Below are 20377 nucleotides of genomic sequence, written 5' to 3'. Positions count from 1 at the left end.
TCTGGACATTTGTACGTATTTAGAGCTGCCAAGGTGAGTTCATGTGGCACCACTTGAGTGCTCTGAACCCAATCTCACATGGCTGCATGCCTGAGCCCTTGCTCCACATGCAAAGTTCCATAAGCTCCTAAGTGCTTTGCAGGTAGAGAATACTCTCTGAAGCTGCTGTTTCACCATAGTGTAGCTTTATCTTTCAACTCCACAGTGTATTTTCCCAGTAAGTCTGAGAGCCACTGTGCAATTCCAGTCTCCCTTTTCCCTTCTCCCAAGTTTACAGTGTGCTGTAAATTCACTGTGTGCTGCAACTGAATGTGCTGTAAATTCACAGGAAACCAGGAATTCCTAATCTCTGCTGTTCCCAAAAAGAGGCTTGATGGTATGCATTATGCAACTCAGGTTTAAAGCAAAACAAAACAAAGCAAACAGTTCATTACTCACCTGTTGTTCTTCTGGCYAAGGTGTGAGACTCACCTGTGCAGAGGTGGGGCAGCAGCACAAACACCCAGCTGCAGGGTTGGAAGAAGCCACACAAATGCAATTTGGGATGAAAGGCAGCTCATGGCATTCCCATTTAAGCACAAAGCAATCATAAATCCAAATCACACAAGAAAAAAGTTTATTGAAAAATAAATTCTCCCTAGTTTTTTTCTACAACAGTGAAAACAAAGCATTTTTTTTCTATGCCATTAAAGTACAGACATTTACTGTTCTAAAAAAAAAAAAAGTTAAAAAAAATCCCATCCTATTGAACCCCAGGAACTTGGCAGTATCGGAACCACTGCATTCTGTTCTGTTTGAATCCAACTGCTTGAACGTAATATAGTGGAACACAACACTTGAAATAAAACAAAGGATCAACCTGAAAGGGGAGAATTCAAACCAAACACCCCACAGTACCAGCCTGACCCTGAAGTTCTTCTGTACATTTAAAACCCCTCATTGCCTCCACATTATTGTTTGCTAAAAGCAGTATTTTAGTTATTTCAGTAGGGTTTTTTTTCCAATTTACATTGCTACAGGGCTCATTCAGACTCTGACCCTCTTCACCCATGAAGAGGGAGACTCCTCCAGGGAATGATGCAGACCAGAACCCAAAGAGCTGCCCCAAATTGCACTCTGGGGAATCTCCCTGCAGTGGTCAGCCCAACAAGCTCAGCAGGATCAACGTCTCCAAGCCCAAATTAGCTTTGTAAATATTCCCTGATATTTTTCTTTTAGCTCTCAGAATCTTCAGGGTAAATTTTCTCATGAAATTCACTCTCTTTTTTTCCTTTAGCAGAAACCACCATTCCCTCCTCCTCTGCTGCATTCCTAGCAAAAACCAAATGAAACCCACGACTCCTCAAAAATATTTTTCACTCTCACTGTACTGCAACAGACCTGATAACGAACATAAATTAGTTCTGGGWATAACACTACTAAAATTAACTGCCCTCAGACAGCAGTTTAACTTGATTTATCATGTACCTATTTGATAGTTCAAACTACTTTGCAGCTGCTGGAGGCCGAGGCAGCGGTGTGACATGTACGTGTGCCCGGGTGGCTCCGGGAAATGTCACAGCRTTATTTACACACTCTCCTTCCAGCCCAGGACACAGGCTCTGCACTGACCCACGGCTGCTGTTTGCAGGGACAACACAGATGGGTTTTTCCTGCACCAGAAGAAGCCACGTGTTTTGGTGGCCATGGGGACAGCTCAATGCTTCAGTTCTGGGAGCCCCAACACGAGGTGACAAATTCTGCTCCTGTGCACACCCACCTGAGTAAATGACACCTGTGCTGATTTTCCTAGCACAGAGAAGTGATTTTTCAATCACTTGAGCATAACCAATTTTTTAAAGCAGTCTGTGTATTCAGGGTGAAGTTATTATTCATTTTATCAAAACCTCGAGGACCTGGTTTTATTTACCCATTTAATAATCAGGTGGCTTAGCGCTCTTGAGAGAGGTCTGCTGAATTGGAACACACTTTTGTGAGTTCCTAATTACATGAATATGCAAAGGATGACACCCATAAAAATGGATAGGTCCCAGCGTGCAAGGCACATCAGCAAGGGCTGCACTTTGTTTCCTTTCCTGGAAGAAAGAACAATGAAGGATGCCTGACATYGGAGGCACTCTGGGGTCCAGCCTCTGCAATTTTCAACACATTCCTACAGTAAACATTTTACACTTCATATGTGGGGTAACTGTTTACACATTCAATTTAAAGGTAGTATTTGGAAATTACAAACTAATACAGAAAAAAAATGAACAATCAACAGAACTGCTTGAAAATGTGTAGATGAGATTTAAGTCACTGCCCATAAAATGGTATATTTTGACRTCACATTTAAAGCAATATTATTAAAGCAGATCTTAATGAAATCCTCCAAGTCCCTGGCCTTTTCAGCCCCAATGAAAACCTACAGCTGTCAGTGCATTATTCTCCTTGACTTTACAGCAATCCCTACAACAATGGGACCAAAAGAGAACTACAGATGGAAAGGGAGCACAAGTCAGAAGTTGAAGGCATAGCAGCTGCAGGACAAACATCACAAGGAAACAACTATGCCAAATGTTAGCACCTCTGGAAAAAAGACTGTGGAATTAGAAATTGAAAACTCCCAGTCTCCCTAAAAATAAGCAAACAACAAGAACACCATCCCTCAGACTCCCAGCTGTTGACTGAACAGTAATTTAACCATGTTTTCAACTGATACTTTAATTAATAATAATTAATCAGTAACATCAGCTTAGTCAGAGCTGATCTATGTTGTGACTGCAGGAAAAACTGGCTGCTGATGTGTGTGCAATATGCCCTGCAAGTGTTCGGTCTTTATCATGTAAGATACAGTGCTTAACACTTATTAAAAAGGGAGGGATGTTTTTTAATTTTAAGAAACATTAATGGAGGAGTTGTGCTATCACAGAAGCCAGTGGGAGTCACGAAGTTAATTAGGCTTGGATGAGATTGTATCCAGCTTGATTCATCCCATTTAATTTATTTTTCTAGCAGAATCTGGTCCTGAAATGAACTATGAGCAAAAGACATACCTGAGAAAGCAATTTGGATTTTGTTTACGTGAACAGTGCAGCAAACTCATAAATGCCCTTTGCAATTCACATGGGCTACACATGCCTGAGAGGGGAGGGCATGTCTTTCATATCAAGGACAAATCAAGGATGCTGACTAGGATTTCAAAGGACAGTGGCACAACATGAAAACCTGATTTGGAGCTGATRATATCAAGAGAAATTTTCAACGAGTCAGAATCCTTGACAAGCAGCAGGGTGCAAAAGCTGACACAAGTGGCCTGGAGCAGAGTGGAGCTGGGAAGCTGCAGAGTCCTGGCTCTGGCCACAACCCCATCCCAACTGAAATCTGATCAGAAGCTGTTCTGCAAAATACTASCATTAAAAATAAAATAAATCTGCAAGAAGCTGAACCATCCCTCCCCACCAAGAGCTGACAGTTCAGCTGGTAGCATCAGGAACTGCCCCATGCAGAGACATCTTTATCTCAAACACCAACACCTCACAAACCTCAATGTGGATCTCCACCTTTCCTGCCCATCCAATCAGACRTGGCTGTTCCTGGAGGTTTTCTGTTATCATGGTCTCCCTGGGGAATGTTCATGGCTTTCCTTTGCTCCCTGGTCATTGAACAGACATCCCGTCCCAGCAGGAGCTCTCATGCCAAATCACAGATTCTCAGTAAATTGCATTCTGCTTGCAGAAGCAATGTTTTGCAAGAATTATTAAAAGTTATAGTATATTTTATCTTATTAAGCCTTATAGTTTTAGAACAAATTTCTCCACTACTTAAAAACATTCAAAATTCACACCACTAAGATGCAGARTCATCAGCACTATTTACCTGGAATTAGTGTTCCATTATACTTGTTCAGACAGTGTCCATTTTCCAAACACGCATCCAAACCCCAAAGAAAGTAAAAAAGGCACATGAACATTAAATATTTGTAGAAACATAATCTGATATAAACAAGCAAACACACTGCTGCAACTATAAATTACAAAAAGAAACATAGAAACTAAGCAAAAAATGCAAAAAGCAACTCTATTTATACATGTGCAAATCAACTTGCATATATGAAATAAATGAGGTTTTTATTGGCATTTTTAAACAGTGTGTATTTACCAACTTTACCTTTCAAAGGCAAGCCTTTTATGTTAATTTTAATAAATATGTAAATGTTTCTCTCAAGTTTTCTAATCCCGTAGGAACAAGATTTTTGAAAAAAACTAGGTCACATACAAAAATACAAAATTTTAAAACAAAGAATGTCTTGATATGAGAGATATGTTTAAAAGCCTGTAAAATGGTTTTGTATTCAACTTTTGACATTTTTTGCCCGTCAATCGCAGATCAATATATTCAAATGCAGTCATGCAAAAGCCTGACTTSTGAGCAAAGGAAGCTGCAAGCTCTACTGTCAGACTGAAAACAGCAGCATGGTCCCCTCTCTGATGTCCTTGCTGAAGTGCAAGGATTGGATCATACCTTTATTCTTTATTTATATATATAAACTATATATAGTTTATTTAGGAAATTGTTATGGAACTTGGACAGAAGGCTGCCTGCTGTCCTGAAATGTGGAGATCTATTAMAGGTTTTAGTAAATAATCCAAACTTTTCCCTAGTCCCCATGGATTTGCCTGAGTGTTTATCTGCAGAGGGATTCACTTATTTCTCACAAGGGAACGCGGCTGCGTGACGGGGAGCGTGTGAAGCTCAGTGAGCAGTGCTTACAGAGTCTRTGCACTTACAGTTCTCATGATAGTCTCCTTTGACAGGAATTTACACTGAAGCTGTAGGTCTTGATTCCTTTTTCTTCAAGATTAATGARTCTTCTCTCTAGGTTTCAGTGGAAATAAGATCAGAGACCACTGRCTCTGAAGCCAATTTGGATGTTCTGTCCCTGGCTGAAACGCAAGCGGCATCAGTGCTGCTGTTTCATTTTTGCCAGAATGCAGTAATTCAGTTCAGCAGACTAGAAACAGTGCTACAGCACGAAAAAACAGAGCTTATAACAAACTCTCCCTGCTGTGGTAAAGGCAAACTTAGCATTGAGCAAAGCACTAGACCAGAAAATCTTACAATAACAAATAGCAAACCCCTCCCATCTTTAGAGGCAAACTCAAATGCAGTAAGTATTGCCATGTGGGCCMTACAGCAGGGGGAACCAAGCAAACAGGTATTTACAGCAAGGAATGACACAAGAGCAGAACCCATGTGTTCTGCATCCTTTAAGTGCACAMGCACAAACCTTTGTTTCCAACAGAATTCTGTGATATCCCAGTCYGAAATAAATTCCTGCCTGAAGAAASTCAGGCTGAACTGGCCAGGCCAAGTCCTGCTGCTGGCTTTGCTTTCAGCACCAGCTGGAARTTCACACAATGTGATATGCAGGATTTTCTAGCTGCACCAATATGCACAGGTATGAGGGGATATTTTATATAAATACAGAATGAATTGTTGTGCCTACTCAAACCCATTTCCAACCGTCCTCCCCCAGCTTTTTCAGTTTGGTAAAACTAGAAGTAGTAAACTACATTTGTGCTGTCTGAAGCAAAKGCTGAGCTATGGCAACAGGAGGGATTTTCATACTGGTTTGCGTTTGTTTTCTTTTCATACAAAAAGTTGGCCTCCCATCACAGAACCCAGCTGTTCTGTTTCTGGAAAATTACACTAAAATACAACAGCTTTTCACATCATCAAACCCAGATCCTGGTGACCCTGCTGTTCAACTCCCACAGACCCTTTTTTGGATACTCAACAACCTCCCAGTATTAGGCTGTTACAGGCTAACACTGGAGTGGTGAGACTGGAARCCAAATGCTTGAAAAGGCTCATTCACTGCTTTGAAATGGAAAGTTAAAATCTAGACTGTTCTGGAGGATTTATCCACGGTGAATAGCATCTCCCTTGCCTGCTCTTTGGTAGGTCACTAGGTCCATCAATATTTCCACACAGATAATGGGCACTGCTTACAAGAAAAATCTGAGCCAATRAGATATGTCCAAGAAAGGAAAATGAAAAGCATCTGTGCCTTTCATTACTACCTGATAATCTGTATGAAAAAAAAAATTGTGCTGATTTTTTTTTTTCCAGCATGGTGTGAGCACTTTTAAACTGCAAACCTGCAGACTCTGACTGCAGATTTGTTTCTTACTAATCTTAACTTCCTGACTAGAAATGGTGCTGTCAAGCATGTCACCTTCTGCTGAAAATAACAAAAATTATCTCTATAAAAAGAAGGCGGTTTAGAAGAGTTAACTTGCTGCTCCAAAGAAACAAAAAGGTTTGATTTGAATTCTGAATTCTTGTATTGTTTCCTTCTACATTTGTAATTGGTGTGCCTGCCAAAAGAAAAAAAAAAAAGGAAGAAACAAACAGCCCCCTAAAAACCAGAAAAACAATCAAAGAAACCACAAGGATTGATTCATTATTTTCTTGGCAGTTCTTTGTCTCTTACTTGTTCTCCAGAAAAAAATTCTCTTAAAAAACCTAGCTAGTTATGAAGACATTTTACATTTCTACCATACAATAATTATAGTTAGCTTAATTTAACCTTTCTATGTCATTCAGCAACACTTTAACTACTGGAAGCCATAGCAAACTGAGGCTCTAACGATAATATTGCTCCAATGGTGCTGAATACTTTTTGCTTCACACAGTATTTCTAGTAGACAGACTACAACAGAAGCGTGGGCAATTTCCRAGGATTACCCTCTAAATGGGACCAGTAAACTGTGATGAGTCCATTCCAAAAATGGTTGGATGTTTTTGTAGCTTTTCCACACTGAAGAATGCCACAACCCCAGCGAGCTGTGCAGTCACCAAGATGTGTCACTGCCTGTTTGCTCATTTGTGACACTCWGCTTAGGCTGCTCTGGTGCAGCAGCTGTGATGCAGACAATACCTTGTTGTATACAAAGATTTAATTTAAAAAAAACAAACGGAAAAAAAAAAAACAACCCTGGGCCCAAACAACCCAATAACAGGGTACAGAGCTCTCTCATGATTCCAAGTTCTTGTGAAGTAAACCACTTTGTAGTCATTCAAGCCAAAGCTGTACCCAAACCAGTGCACCTTGAATAAAATGTTAGTCCTCCTTCCCCAGCATCCCCTCCCTAAGCACACTTTTTTCCATTTYCTACTGGAATGAAGCTAAGATCCTTTAGCTAACCATGACAGGGGATGACCTAACTCATTAAAAAAATAGAAAACACTTCACCCAAACAACAAAACCAGAAGATTGATGGGTCTGGAAATTTTCTACAAACTATTCTGTGCAGTCATCTTCAAATCACTGTCGAACATGAGACTCGTTTCTCTTCGCAAACGGGTGAAGGAATCTGAAGAGCGACACTGCAAGCGTCCTTACAGGAAGAAAAGATCAGTTACAGCTGTTTATTTATCCCTCCTCTCTTAGGGGATAACTGTGCCCAGCAAGGWTAGCTCTGCCTGCGGCGGAAAAGCCGGAGCAAAGTGCAGAAGGACTGAGGAGCTGTGTCCCAACTACTCACGCGCTGTCCCGCGGAGCAGCCCCCGCTGCTATAGGCAATCCTTGCAGAGAGCAACCTGCCCCTTGATGTAGTCCCTGCAGGGGCACACCCTTCTGTGGCTGGGGTGGGAGCCAGCACAGCTGAACAGCAGCAGGTCACCTTGGAAAACACAGTGCTTCCTCCGTGCATCGAAAGAGGGGACCAGAATGTCGTTGGCAGACTCCACGGACAGACATTCGATGTTGTGCCTGGAAAGCAAAGCACCAGATCGAGATCAGGCTGGAGTTTGGTACAGCTTTCATCCTTCCTTGCTAAAAATGAAAAAAAACCCAGCTCTCTGAGATCCTAAATCAAGTACATTCACAATTGCTGCTTTCCAGAACGTGACTTTTCTCCTGTACAGATTCTCTCTGCAGAGGGCAGTGCAGCCTTTAYGGCTTTACCGCTTCCTAAAGATTAATAAAAGAAGTTAAAGAGGAAAAAAATGCTTTAGGTTGTTCCCCRAAACATAATATTTAAATAGACCAGGGATTTTCAGTAGGATAAACTCAAAGAATCTGAAATCAGGAGATACTCTCTTTGATTTCAGGAGGTCCCTGCCCAGGGAAGCCCCACAGAKCTGGGCAGCTCAGGGTGGGTGATCTGGACTGTGGGGATGAGGGATGCTGGAACATCAGGCAGCAGGAAAATGAAAAATGCCAGTTGCCATTTCCTGACCACAAAGCCTAAGCACAAGGGTAGCAATTCCAGCAGARCCTTGTTTTTCACTTATTCTGGAAACACTGGTGACTTTCAGTGTTTAACAGAGGGTTTTTTTTCCACAAAATTACGATTTTGTCTAGACAGCTACAAAAGAAGTCTGACAAAGTTTTTATACGAGTTGCTTCTGAACTCCACTGGAAATTACARCTTTTCAAAGAAAATACAAACCCAAAAATCTTCTACAATGTAATTTAGCAAAAAGCGGGGATAGAAAACCTGGAAAGCAGATTCCCTTAGCAGCCATTTGTGGCATCCTGGCTTTGTTTTCATTCTGAAAGGAATGCATTCCAAAGAGACAGCACCTGAAAGCAACATTCCCCTCTTTAATGGCTGGTGAGTTTTATACATTTGCACCAGCACCTCCAGTGTACCAGGGGTCAGAGTTCTTTACCCAGGACAAGTGACAGGAGGTTTTTGRCCCCCTGCTCCTGGTATGGTGCTCTCTCCAATACCACACACTTCACCAAGCACTGCCAGTGCCCTCACTCAACCTGCAGCAGCCAAACAGTGCTCCACCCTCCCTTCTCACAGAACTTGGGCTTTAAATTCCAGGTGTTGTAAAAACCAGTGTGATAAAGAGACCAAATAACAAATTTGTGCTGTAAGTACTTACCTAAGCAGGGCTTTGTCCTTGTTGAGATGCTGGAAGAAGGAAGGCTCACAGATGAGCTGGCTTTCCTGACAAACTTGCTTACAGGATTTTCCAGGTTCAGCAATTTTTACTTGAAGGGCACTTAATGGGGGCCACATCACCTGCCCGTGACAGAAATCCTGCAGTGACAGACCAGGGTTTGTTGTGATGTGTTCAGACAACATTTCACAGTACTCAGACTGAATTTTAACATTTGGCACCTCTCATCAAAGGTGATCAAACCATTTGGGCCTGGTTCATCATGGTTTGCTTTCTTTGGACATAACCAAAATTTGTGTGAATTGATGCCTCACTGTGACCCAAAGCCCCCAAAGTTTGGGGTTCTCACTATCAGCTTGAGTTTTTTGTATTCCCTTTTAATTTCCTCTGCTGAAGGAGGAAATTTTCATACTTCCAGGTCTAACCACAAATTCATATTACACAGTCATGAATCCAGAATATTGTGAGTTGGATGGGATCCACAAGTTTCAAGGTGAGGCCAAAGGAGGTGTCCTCCTCCATCTGTCTTTTCTTGCTCTTGGGTGAATGGTCCCACTCCCTTTGCCAAGCTCTGGGGCTCAGCWGAACCTCTGCCGAGCCAAATCAGTTTTCCAACCTCCTAGAATCCTGCCCTAAACATTTTCTGCTGGCTTATCAAGCTCTCTGCTTGGCCACAACTTGCAAAGCCAGCGTTTCTGTTCCATCAGCTCAGCCTGCTCATCCAACAGCTCCCAGATTTGCACAGGGAATCTCAGCTGCTTTGGCTGCAGCTGCCTGGCTGCTCCTTTGATGGCAGTGCCAAAACTGAAGCAGTTCCTTCCTGTGGTTCCCAGCCTTGCAGAGCAGSCACAGAGCAAACAGGATCAGGGGATGGGTTCAGCAGATGGCAGGGGTGCCCCAAACAGCCACACTGGGCTGCTGGCAGGAGCAGGGCACTGGCAGGATGGAGCAGATTGGAGAAAAAGCTGGTTTATCTCAGCTGAAGAGGTAAAACCATAGCTCACAGCAGTTCTCTCACCTCAGAGCATGAGGACCTTCAGCTCAGGTGCTGCACTTGAAGGTTTGGGGAATTCACTAAAGCTTTCTTGTGAACATCATCCTCCCTCCTGACCCTAAACCAAGGCCCCAGAAGGGGAACTCTGGACACCTCCTTTAGATCCTGTGAACCACTGTCCATGGAGTGACTAGTGGGASAGTGTACCTGGCCCCATCCTCTTCACACTCAAACAGCCCCTGAAGACCCCACTGTCACCATCAATGCATCCCACAACCTCTGAACCAGAACAACTTMTTGTTCCAGCATCTTTATTCCTGCTTCAAGCTTGTGCTGCTTTCTCTGTTCTTCYTGCCTCCACCACAAACTCATCAAAATAAGGCCTCAGTCTTTATTTTTGCTCTTTATTTTTGGTTCATCTGCCATGTTAATCAGGCAAAGTGCTAAGCACATGCAGCTAAAAATTGTGTTGAGCATCCTGGGAGCTGTGAAACACCACCAGCTTTTGATAATTAGTCAAAACAATGAACAAAATTATATTAGTCTKTGGATTTCTGAGAAACACAAGGCAGGGCTCAGCCCTTGGGGGAGGGCCAGAGGGAAGAGACGGGTTTAAGCCACAGGTGCCACCTCTTGATTTTCTCTTTTTCTCCCTTACACTGAGCTCCACTTCTTCCTGATTGACAAAAATTCCCAATTATAGCTAACTTGGTTAGAAGAATCAAAAGCAGCAGCGATACTTTTACAGGTTTTGTCATCAATACAGCAGCARAAAGTGTTTATTGGCAGGAAAGCTACGCTGTGTTAACTGCCCCTCTGACCTGGAGCTGTGTTMTTCTTTAGGAATGTCTTTAACAGTACCCACTTTCAGAAATACAAGCACAGACACATGTCCAGTGCCCTTGAAAGAAATGCTGGCAATTAAATGACAATCACAGAGAAAGGTTATTCCTATCTCTCTTCTGCAGCAGCCAGAACAAAAGGCAGAGCTGGCTCCTGCAAGAGATCTGGCTTGGGCAGAAGTCCAAGCAAACACACAATTTCTAGAAACCAGGATTCCCTGTAAATCTCTGCAGYTTATTACTCCAACTCAACATCTTCTGCTGCTCTCAGCTGGCAGTAATGCACAGGCACCAAAAGTCCTTTAAGCAACTGGTTTCCAAACCATTTAAAGCTTTATCGATTGAAGCTAAATACTTGAAAAATCTGCCCAGAGGCTGCAGCCCGACAGCAATTCTACCAAAAAGTACCTCTGTATTTCAGTGACTCAAAGCTTTTTTTGTGTGTACACAGCTAAGGAAGTCACAAACACACTGAAAATTTGCCTTTTTGCTTTCATGCAACACCAAGGTCTGCACAGCTACTATTTCTACTCAGACAGCAGCAACACTGAGAAGTTTTAAAATGGAGAGGGTTCTTCTCCCTTTCCAACAAAATCCAAGAGACATCCATACCAAAAGTTCATACCTGTCTTTCAATGAAGGCGTTCATCCTCTGCAGCATTCCCTCACAGGTAAATTCATAGGGCAAATAAGGGTCAATCTGTGGAGACAGTGTGTTAAGGTTAGAGGKGTTTTTGTTTCAGCTTTGTGGTGTGCTCTGTGGCAGCAGCTTCTGCCCCAAATACTCCATTTTAGCTCAAGCAGCAACAAAAAAATACAAATAAACTCATTAACAAGTAATAACTTTACAAACACATCAGCAGTTTAAGCTGATTTTTGCTCCTTTTTAAAGGCAGCAAGAGTTGTTCCTTGAAAATCTTTATGGAACACTGCAAAGAGGCAGATGTAAGGCCAGCCTGACATCCTATGGGATTCCTGAGCTCCTGTTTTAACCAAGTTTCAATTCTGAAGTTGAAGTGACAAAACAGAATGTGATACCTTTGAAAAGTCCTTCAAACTTCCCTCCCCTTGAAGTGCCCTCATTACSATTCCACACTGTGAGTGCACGAGCACTTCAGTGGGAATGTCAAGGCTACACAAAATCAGAGCTGAGCAGTGGAGAGTCTGCAATGCTCTAAGAATCAACAACGAAAAACTTCCTCACTGAATGCACAGAAAACACAGATTGCTGTATAATTACACTGAAATTCTCATTTCTATACAAATTCACCCACTCATTTTTTTTCAAGTAAGAACATGACATATCCAGTACTAAAACATGCTGGTTTCAATACCATAGATATGTAATAAATTTTTTCTTCAATAGCCTACCYAAATGTAGCACTCATTCTCAAGTGCTGATAGGAAATTGAGGAGACATTTCTCACCTTTTGATTCAAAATGGATTTCACAGCCTTCTCAACCTCAGAAAGATCGCTGATGTCCACAGTCCACACATGGGGCTTCCCAATGTAAACTTCAGCATAAGGATGCTGAGATGTYAACTGAAAGAAGAAATTACATTGGTAAAAATTCCTATGTCAAGATATCCTTGTGTCTCACTCTCTTAGTCAGGTGTTTTGGGTGAAATGAATGAGGGTTGTGCAAGAATTCATTCAGAACACAACAGCCAGCACCATTCCTTCTGAATTAATGTAATTCCTTCTCTTTAAAGAGAATTGTGAATTTAGTTGGAAAACTGAAAATCAGATAACACAGGTCACAAGTAAGATATGTTCACCTCTAATTTGTGGCTTCAGTCCTCAGAGTGACCCACACCACAGGAGACTYGATATTTACTGAATTTACTTGCACCACAACCCTGCTTCCCCACAGCTCACCCAGAGCCACCTTCCTTCTTCACAACCTGACAGTGCCACAAGTCCTGGTTAGCCCTGCAGGACTGGCTCCCAGAGATGTCATCCTCACCCCCTCTCCTTCAAATCTCAATTATTTCCAGATTTCTGTGAGCAACACTGAAGAAGGAATAATTTCTCTCTCATGGGATGAATTCTGACTCTCACAGCTCAGAGTAACCTGACCTCACTAAGAGTGTTCACCAATATTTTGCTCACCACTTTGTCAGAAAACAATACCAATGAATAGCCAAGAAGGAACCTAAGAAAAGCTGTCTCAGAGTTGCTTTCAGAACTATCAGGACAACCCAGTAGGTATTTTTTGCGGCAGGTCACCCAGGAGTGACARGAACATGCAAATGAACACGCTGCAGAAGAGAGAAGYRTTTCACACTAGCCTCAGAAGACAGSTGCTTTTTCAATAAAYACCAAAAAAMCCCAGAGGACAGATTCTTTATAGGCAATGTTTATACAGCTGCCTCTTTATGCCATGTTYATGGTAAAAAGGCATTGCAGAAGATCTGAAGTAGGAAACGGTGTCTGTTGGGAAGAACCTTCTCYTGCACCAGGCATACACTGTACTGGATCTTCTCCTCAAGTGAATGCAAGAAACTGCTGCATTCTCTATTAAAATTATTAAACCCCATATTAAAAAAAAATAGAAATTAGCCATTGCATATTGCTCATGGAGAAATAGTAACTTGCAAATGTAACTTTGCCAAACTACTAAACACAGGCTTTATCTTCAAATTCTTGYATGGATAATCAAACTACACAAGTTCTTTTTRKTCTTTTTTAGCACTTGAAAAAYGGACAGAAGCATTTAAGGACTTTCYTAATCCTAAAGAACCAGCACATGGATTACTGRCAATCGGATCTAAATGCAGTTGTGAATACCAGGCAGAGAAAAGGCCACTCTCAGGATAGGTCAGCAGGGCATATTCCTGATGGATATACATTATGTACTTAGGACTAGAGGGATTATTTCAACAGGGATTATTTTTCTGTCCAAGTCAGGTGCACAGCATTTCTGTCAGTGCTGACACATGCCAGCAGGATTTACCRTGGCATTCCAAGCCCTGAAATTCCTGCTAAGTGCTTAGATGGGTTCAGGTTATTTACTGAGCCTGAGCACTTATGGTGCTGGGGCACAGAACAACTGGAAATGAGACAAAAATCAAGGGACTCAAGGAAGAAAAGTTTCAGAAGGTGCCAAGACCAAGGAGGAATTTTAAACATGTTTTTATTCCTTTATTGCTGCCTCCTTTGTTAGCAGCACAGACTGAGGGAAGGGCAAGCTGCAGCTTGTACAGGACATGAATAACAAGGAAGACAATTACAGTTGTGAATCACAAAATTACAAGGAATTTATACTCCTGATTTAAAACGGGAAACTGTCTTTTGCTTGTCATCCAGCTGRTGCTGCTCAGGACACAATTTATGTGGCCCAAGCATAACCTGAATTGGGAAGTGTGGCTGTGCAAGGTTCTCATCATCTRCCTGTTACCTGAGAGCTTTCCCTTCATGTGAATATCTACAGRATAAATGTATGTACACCTCTGAGCAAGACACGGCCACAGGCAAGAGTGCTAATGTCAGAAATGGCTCTGTGACTATTAAATGCTTACAAATACAKGCTGAATTGTACCTACATTGAAGAAAAAAAATATTCCAAAATCAGTGGAAGGGTGAGGGGTTTGTTTACTCAGCCTCAGTGCTCSCTCACCAGAGTCTAAACACACTGACTGTTCAGAAAGTTTGGAGTTTGGTTTTCCTGATTTCTTCAAGAGTCAGTTCTCAAAAGTTTTCAGCATTTAACCACAAACACGGTGGGTGACCACTAACACCTTAACTCAACAGTGCCTTGAACAGGTCTTTTCTGGAGAAAAAAACCAGCTCCAAAACACACAGAACCACCCACAAATGCCATTTTCATAATTTACTTAAACACCTATTTACTTCCTGCACAGTACACTGCAATGTCTGTTTCTTCAACAAAATAAAAACACTTTTAAATGATGCATCATGTATCAAAATGACACGATCTGTTCCTGGGCAGAACATCAAGTTTTCAAGTGAAACTTCAGTTTATGATCTCTCAATACGAAGTAGCAGAATGTACATATAAACAAATCTTGAGATAAAGCTTGAAGTGTGCTCACAAAACCATTTTGATTATCCTATAAACATAAGGACTGATACATTCCTACACTCTGTTATTAAAAAGAAACCCACAAGCATTTTCAACAAAAAAAAAATAATATTGATAAAGCTTACCTCTCGGAGTGTAGGTTTGCCTTTGAAAAAATCAGTGTTTTTGCTACTTTTTGGTGGGTTGAATCTTAAATTTAGGAAAGCACATCCATTTGCAATAGCCTCCAAGGGAGCYGGCCCTTCATATGGAAATCCAAGACCAACAAACAGCTGAAAAACAGAAAATGAGGGATATCTTATTTTTCATTATTCACAAAAGAGCTAAGAGCYAGCTCAAAATAAACAATAACCCATTCTAAATGTATCAGCACAAAGAAAATGCAGTGCTAAGGAGAAAATGGAAGAAATTCAACAGCTCACTGCCTCCCACCCAAGCTGTAATGGAATGTCCTGTTAAATACATTTGACAACCATCATCTGTACTGAGCTGAGGTGGTTTTTCATGGAGCTGAGGCAACAACAGACCCTTTCAGGGTTTTTGGGGGGGGTGAAAAAAAAAAAGTGGTTTGATTGGTGTTGAAGTGGAACTGCTGGGGCTTTCCTACAGGCMCAGGCTTTAAGGCAGCAATCTCCAGCAACAGCTGCACCAGTGTTTGCCCAGCTCCCAAACCATGCAAGCCTCTGCCTTTGCCAACCCCAACATGCTCCTGGCACACTAATTAAGCTCCTAATTAAAACGGTAGATGGCAGCAGACAGCAGCTCACAACACTGCACAGAGGCAGCAGAGCCTGCAGGGGCTCAGAGSGTTCAACACCTCCAAGGGAAACGGGAGCAAAAATCCATCCCAAAGCTTTTTCTACACCCGCTGAGACTGGAGGTGCTCTGAAAAAGGCACTGCTCTGCTCCAGTGAAAACACATTAAATGTTTCTTCAGAGCTGTCTGATAAAATCTTGACCCCTTTCCTGGCCACACCTAATGAACTCCCCTAARTTAAATCCAGGATTCTTCATTTGAATGAATGTCTGTGGACAGTGGGAGAACTGCAAGCTCTGAGCTGGAACAGCAATTTCTCAGCACTGCTGCATAACAATATTATATATATACATATATATATGTATATACATATATATATGTATATACATATAAATACAGATATATTCATATGTAACTACTGCTTTCTACAAGAAAATACAGCACAACCTTCATGACTATGAGCATCATGCATTCAGGACACAGATTCAAAGAGGTCAGAGTGCACTTTTCTGCATTAAATCTTCTGCAACACGGAAATGAATCCCAGAAACAGAACATTCACAGCTGGAGGCTCTTCCTAGGAGCTGATCCCAACATTGATGCATAAACCTGCAGTCAGCCCTGTCGTGCACAGCATCAATCCTCCCCAACCCATGGCAACAACAGGATAAATTCAGAGTTGGCTCATTTTAGAAAAGCAAGTTAACACTTCTCAGCATAGCTGAGGACATACAATTTTCACTGTGTGGAGCTGAATATTGCAATTTCAGTTTTCAATATGCAGGTTAAAGAAGTTGCCTACTTGCAAAAAGTTTCTCAGCTCTCTCACAGATTTAAATTTTACAGAAACTTTCCAGTGGTTGATAACAAAAAGATCCAAAGAACTGTTTCTACTAGAGGTAGATTATCAAAATTCTGGTTTTATATATGACATAAGATACACTACCTTTCAGTCAGAAAACGGTATTAAATATAATCTCAAGAAGCAGAATTAACAGGGAGATAATCTCTTGAAAATAAAGAATCAAGGACATGAAACCAWTTCATGCAGTCTGCCCATAAAATATTATTTATTTAAACTATTCCTTAGTTCAGGCAGMAAACCAGCTGAGAACCAGCAATTAAACCTATGTGAGATATCAATTCTCCTGTGATCCTGTGTTTGTCTGTTATGCAGGGAATGCTGGGTTGTTTGCTTAGTTTTGCACTTTTTTAAKAAACTGCTGCTGTGCACTGCTGAGTTCTGTGTCTGACTGGTCCATTTATTTAGGAGGAAGCTCCATGGGAAAAGAAACATGGGTTTCTGTTTTGACAGCACAGAGCACGCTGCCATCACTTAATCTATAATAAATAGCTCACCACCTGTTTCACATCCATTTTCCAACCTCACCTCCAAGCAGCACTGCTCCTTGGAAGGAAGAAAGAAGGATGATGTCTGATCCATGTGTGTGTTTGCTGAAACAAASCCCTGAAATCCTTCTTTCAGCCCTTCTATCACCCTCCAGCACATCATCATCAAACTAGCACAAATTTCCAAACCAAATCCRGATCTTCTCCAGAATATTGTCCTTCATAAAGTGTCCTTGCCCATRGCAGGGRGGKTGTTACYAGATRATCTTTRAAGTCCCTTTCAGCCCAAACCATTCTGTGAGTTTCTCTAAGATTAATGTTCCTCRGTTCAGCATTTCTGTCTGGTGTAAAGAGCAAAACTGAGAAATATCTTACATGCCTCAAGAAAGTCACATTCATTATGATTAAAAGAGCGAGCATCAGAGAACACAGGTCTTTTCTGTAGCTCACGATGCTCTCATTTGCTAATCCTTTGAAATACATGCAGCYTGTTATTTCCAGAAAGGCTAAAACAATTCGTCAAGGTCCTTGCTAAGAGTACACAGCAAATAGTGCAAGTCACTAATTGGAAAAGAACTGAAAAGAAAGAAAAAAGGTAGAAGTAACATTCAGGCATTTTCAGGTACCAGTGAAAAAAACATCCATCCTCAGTCCAGCTGAGGCTGTGGGGAAGACAAGACTCTCTCCCACAGAGTAAAGATTTAAACCAGACTGTTTCCCTTGATTTGTGATGTACCTGTACATTGCTGCCTCCAACACAAAAAGTGCTGATGTGGCTCTCAGGGCACTTTCTCATCAGAKGAATGTCTGGTAACCCATTCCACCATGGGGAGGCACCTGCACCCTAAGGCTGAAGGTCCACATTGAAAAACTCCAAATGTGACCATGTTGGTAACACCACAGTGGGTACAAATGAATAAAAATATTAGTCCTGACCTCACTCCGTTAGCTGCAGCAAAACTGCTATGCAGAGTAGAATTGCTTCATGCTTTACTGGTTGATTAGTGCTTGGAAAAAATTCATATTCTGTTTGTGAGCATTTTTCTCACCTTTCCAATGTTTCTGAAAGCAAGAGCCATTATTTTTCCTACAGAGCTTTAAGCAGGCACACGGCACAGCCGGCTCTGCACGCTGACACCCCACAGAATGTGGGCACTGCCAGAAGGAGGTTACACTGTAAAATTTATCTAAAAGAGATAATTGCCAATAAATACAGAAGTAGAGCGATCATGGAAACAGCACTCACTATGGGGTTGGGGTTTTTTAAATCCATTCCTTTTTAAGTAAGGTCTGCTACCCCATTGTGTCTGTGCTGTAGGTCTGCAGGGACCAGAGAAAGGGATTTGTGTCTGCAACATCACTGGCCCAAATTGAGTAAAGCAGGTGTGGAAATCCTTAATAGTTTGGTTTCCRTAAGAAAGGCTCCTCAGGAACCTTTTCTGCCTCTGTAACGGTGAACCCCTGGTTTGGAATTTCAGATTTTTGGTTGGCCACCCAGCAGCACACCAGCCAAGACTCTTCTCTGACTTAATGTAAACAGTCCTCTCACCATGAGGTAGGTAAATGGTCACATCTATGACACAGAAGGTGACTCACAAGCCCTTCAATGAAAACAGTGTGGTTTTGTTGTAATTTTTTTTTTTTTTTGGAAACCACTGACTTTCAGCTGATACTCTGCAATTTATCTGTGGAGTTTAGAGCACCACATCAGACTAGTATCAAAATAAGTAAGTAAACAGTCTTTCCAAATTAGAGCCAGAAGTGTAAAATAAGGAGTGAATGATTTACTTCACTGACTGTAATTATGGCTAGGTGAATATTTAAGAGAAAAATTTCACGTTCCAGAGACTAAAAATGCAYGCACAGGAGTGTTTATCTTCTTCTCTCCCCTTTCTAACATTACCACACTTCACTTAATTTGTTCTGTCAGGTTGGTAGGTTTATCACCACTTTTATTTGCCTCCTTACTAACTTATATATTCTYTTCTGAACTCCAGAAAGAGAAGCATAGCAAAGGTTAACTATCTTGCTATATTCTTCTCATCAATACAAAATACTTTCTGCAAAAGTCAATCCCTTTGTGATTGAAACAATTTGAGAATAGAATCACTAGTTACATGTAWTTTCAGCTGATTTTATGAAGTGTGTGGAAGTAAATACACATGCCTTCATAAAATGCAAAACAAAAAAGGAAGTTATTTTCCTGTGTCTAAGCAGGGTATCATTCTTACTTTTATTAATCCCCATTCAGAAATCGCAAATCCCACTCAGTAAAAGAGTTTGAACTCTCTCAAAAATAAAAGTTTCATCTGAAACTTTCTCGAAAGGAGAAATACTTCTCAAGAATTCAAGACTGGTTCTTCCAAGAGAGTCTGGTCCAAGTCCTCCAGCTGCCCACTTGGCCAGGAGCCATGKGAGTTGGCAGGAAGGCTGCCAGCTCGCCTACCCCATTCTCCTCCGACGTGATGAATGGCCTCACATCTTCTCATTAGGAACTGGAGACGTGGCTCGTTTTTGTCATGCTCTGGCCAGCTGAAGCAGCCATGATGAATCTCAAGCAGCCCCTCCTGCCTGCAGAGCTCACTCCTTCCAAAATGTGCTGCTTTATGGTGCACCCAGAGTAAAATGGCAGCTGCTGTGTCCTACCAGCTACTGCCAGCACCAAAGGCAATTTTGGGAATGCCAAGCCCTGATTAACAATCACAGGACTGGGCTGTCACCTATTGGTATTTTGCTGTCTAAGGACAAAATGAAGCAGTGCAGCATAAGCTGACACTTCTGACTAGGCTGAACCATGTGATTTGTTAAATTATTATTTAGCTCTCGCTTCCTGAAAAACAGAGCATTGTCAGCTGACCTATCAAAAACCTGCTAACAGAGTGCTGGAATCACAGCCAGTGACACACAATCCTCACCCTTGGTCTCAAAACATCCAAAGGTTTCTGGAAGTTTAAGGACAAAGGTTGCTGTCTCCCCACCATGCTCCAGACGAGCATTGTACCCACAGATGTTCCCAGCCTGGAGTTATGGCCCTGATCATTCCCACATTTGCAGCACACAGGCAGTCTGGTGACAAAACCCCGTAACTGAATTCAGCAGGGGACTCTGGTCATGTTGCCTAGTGGATAAAGGGATTATGAGTCAAAAGTGTCCTTGAACATCACTGCATGCATATGCACACACACACGGGGCTCCTCYGGGCACAGAGCTCCTATTCAAGCCAGCTCAATTTTTGTGAAAAACCTACAGTTATTTTAGCAATTCAACCCATGATCCATCTGATATAAACACAATTGACCCACATAGGCAGCAGATGGCCACCAGTGACAGGTGAGCAGTGTTTTGTACTGAGCTGTATTCAAGTATTGCCTCTTAAAGGGTATAAAAATTTGGAGCTGCGAATATTCAGGCAGCAAGAAGTCTTAGAGTGAGTGTGCCTGTTGATCAACACTGACAGGTAACCATATGCTGAGGCAGAACAGC

The 20377-nt window shown here is 41.8% G+C and overlaps 1 protein-coding gene across 1 annotated transcript in view; it reads right to left on the bottom strand.

Moving 5' to 3' along the window:
- Window positions 1-593: 593 nt before the first annotated feature.
- The window catches only part of MGAT5 (alpha-1,6-mannosylglycoprotein 6-beta-N-acetylglucosaminyltransferase), a 101318-nt gene continuing 81534 nt past the window's right edge, over window positions 594-20377 (bottom strand). Inside the window, exons 13-17 of the mRNA XM_057366538.1 lie at window positions 14913-15059; window positions 12168-12284; window positions 11366-11440; window positions 8887-9044; window positions 594-7759 (exon numbers count right to left, since the gene is read on the bottom strand). Of these exons, the coding sequence (XP_057222521.1) occupies window positions 7561-7759; window positions 8887-9044; window positions 11366-11440; window positions 12168-12284; window positions 14913-15059 (696 nt within the window). The 3' untranslated portion in view covers window positions 594-7560. The remainder of the gene's footprint in view (window positions 7760-8886; window positions 9045-11365; window positions 11441-12167; window positions 12285-14912; window positions 15060-20377) is intronic.

This window comes from Malurus melanocephalus, unplaced genomic scaffold (assembly GCF_030028575.1).
Source record: "Malurus melanocephalus ecotype Western Australia unplaced genomic scaffold, MMel_1.1 scaffold_67, whole genome shotgun sequence".
In the NCBI taxonomy this organism is placed as follows: Eukaryota; Metazoa; Chordata; class Aves; order Passeriformes; family Maluridae; genus Malurus; species Malurus melanocephalus.
This window is presented reverse-complemented; position numbering and strand designations above follow the sequence as displayed.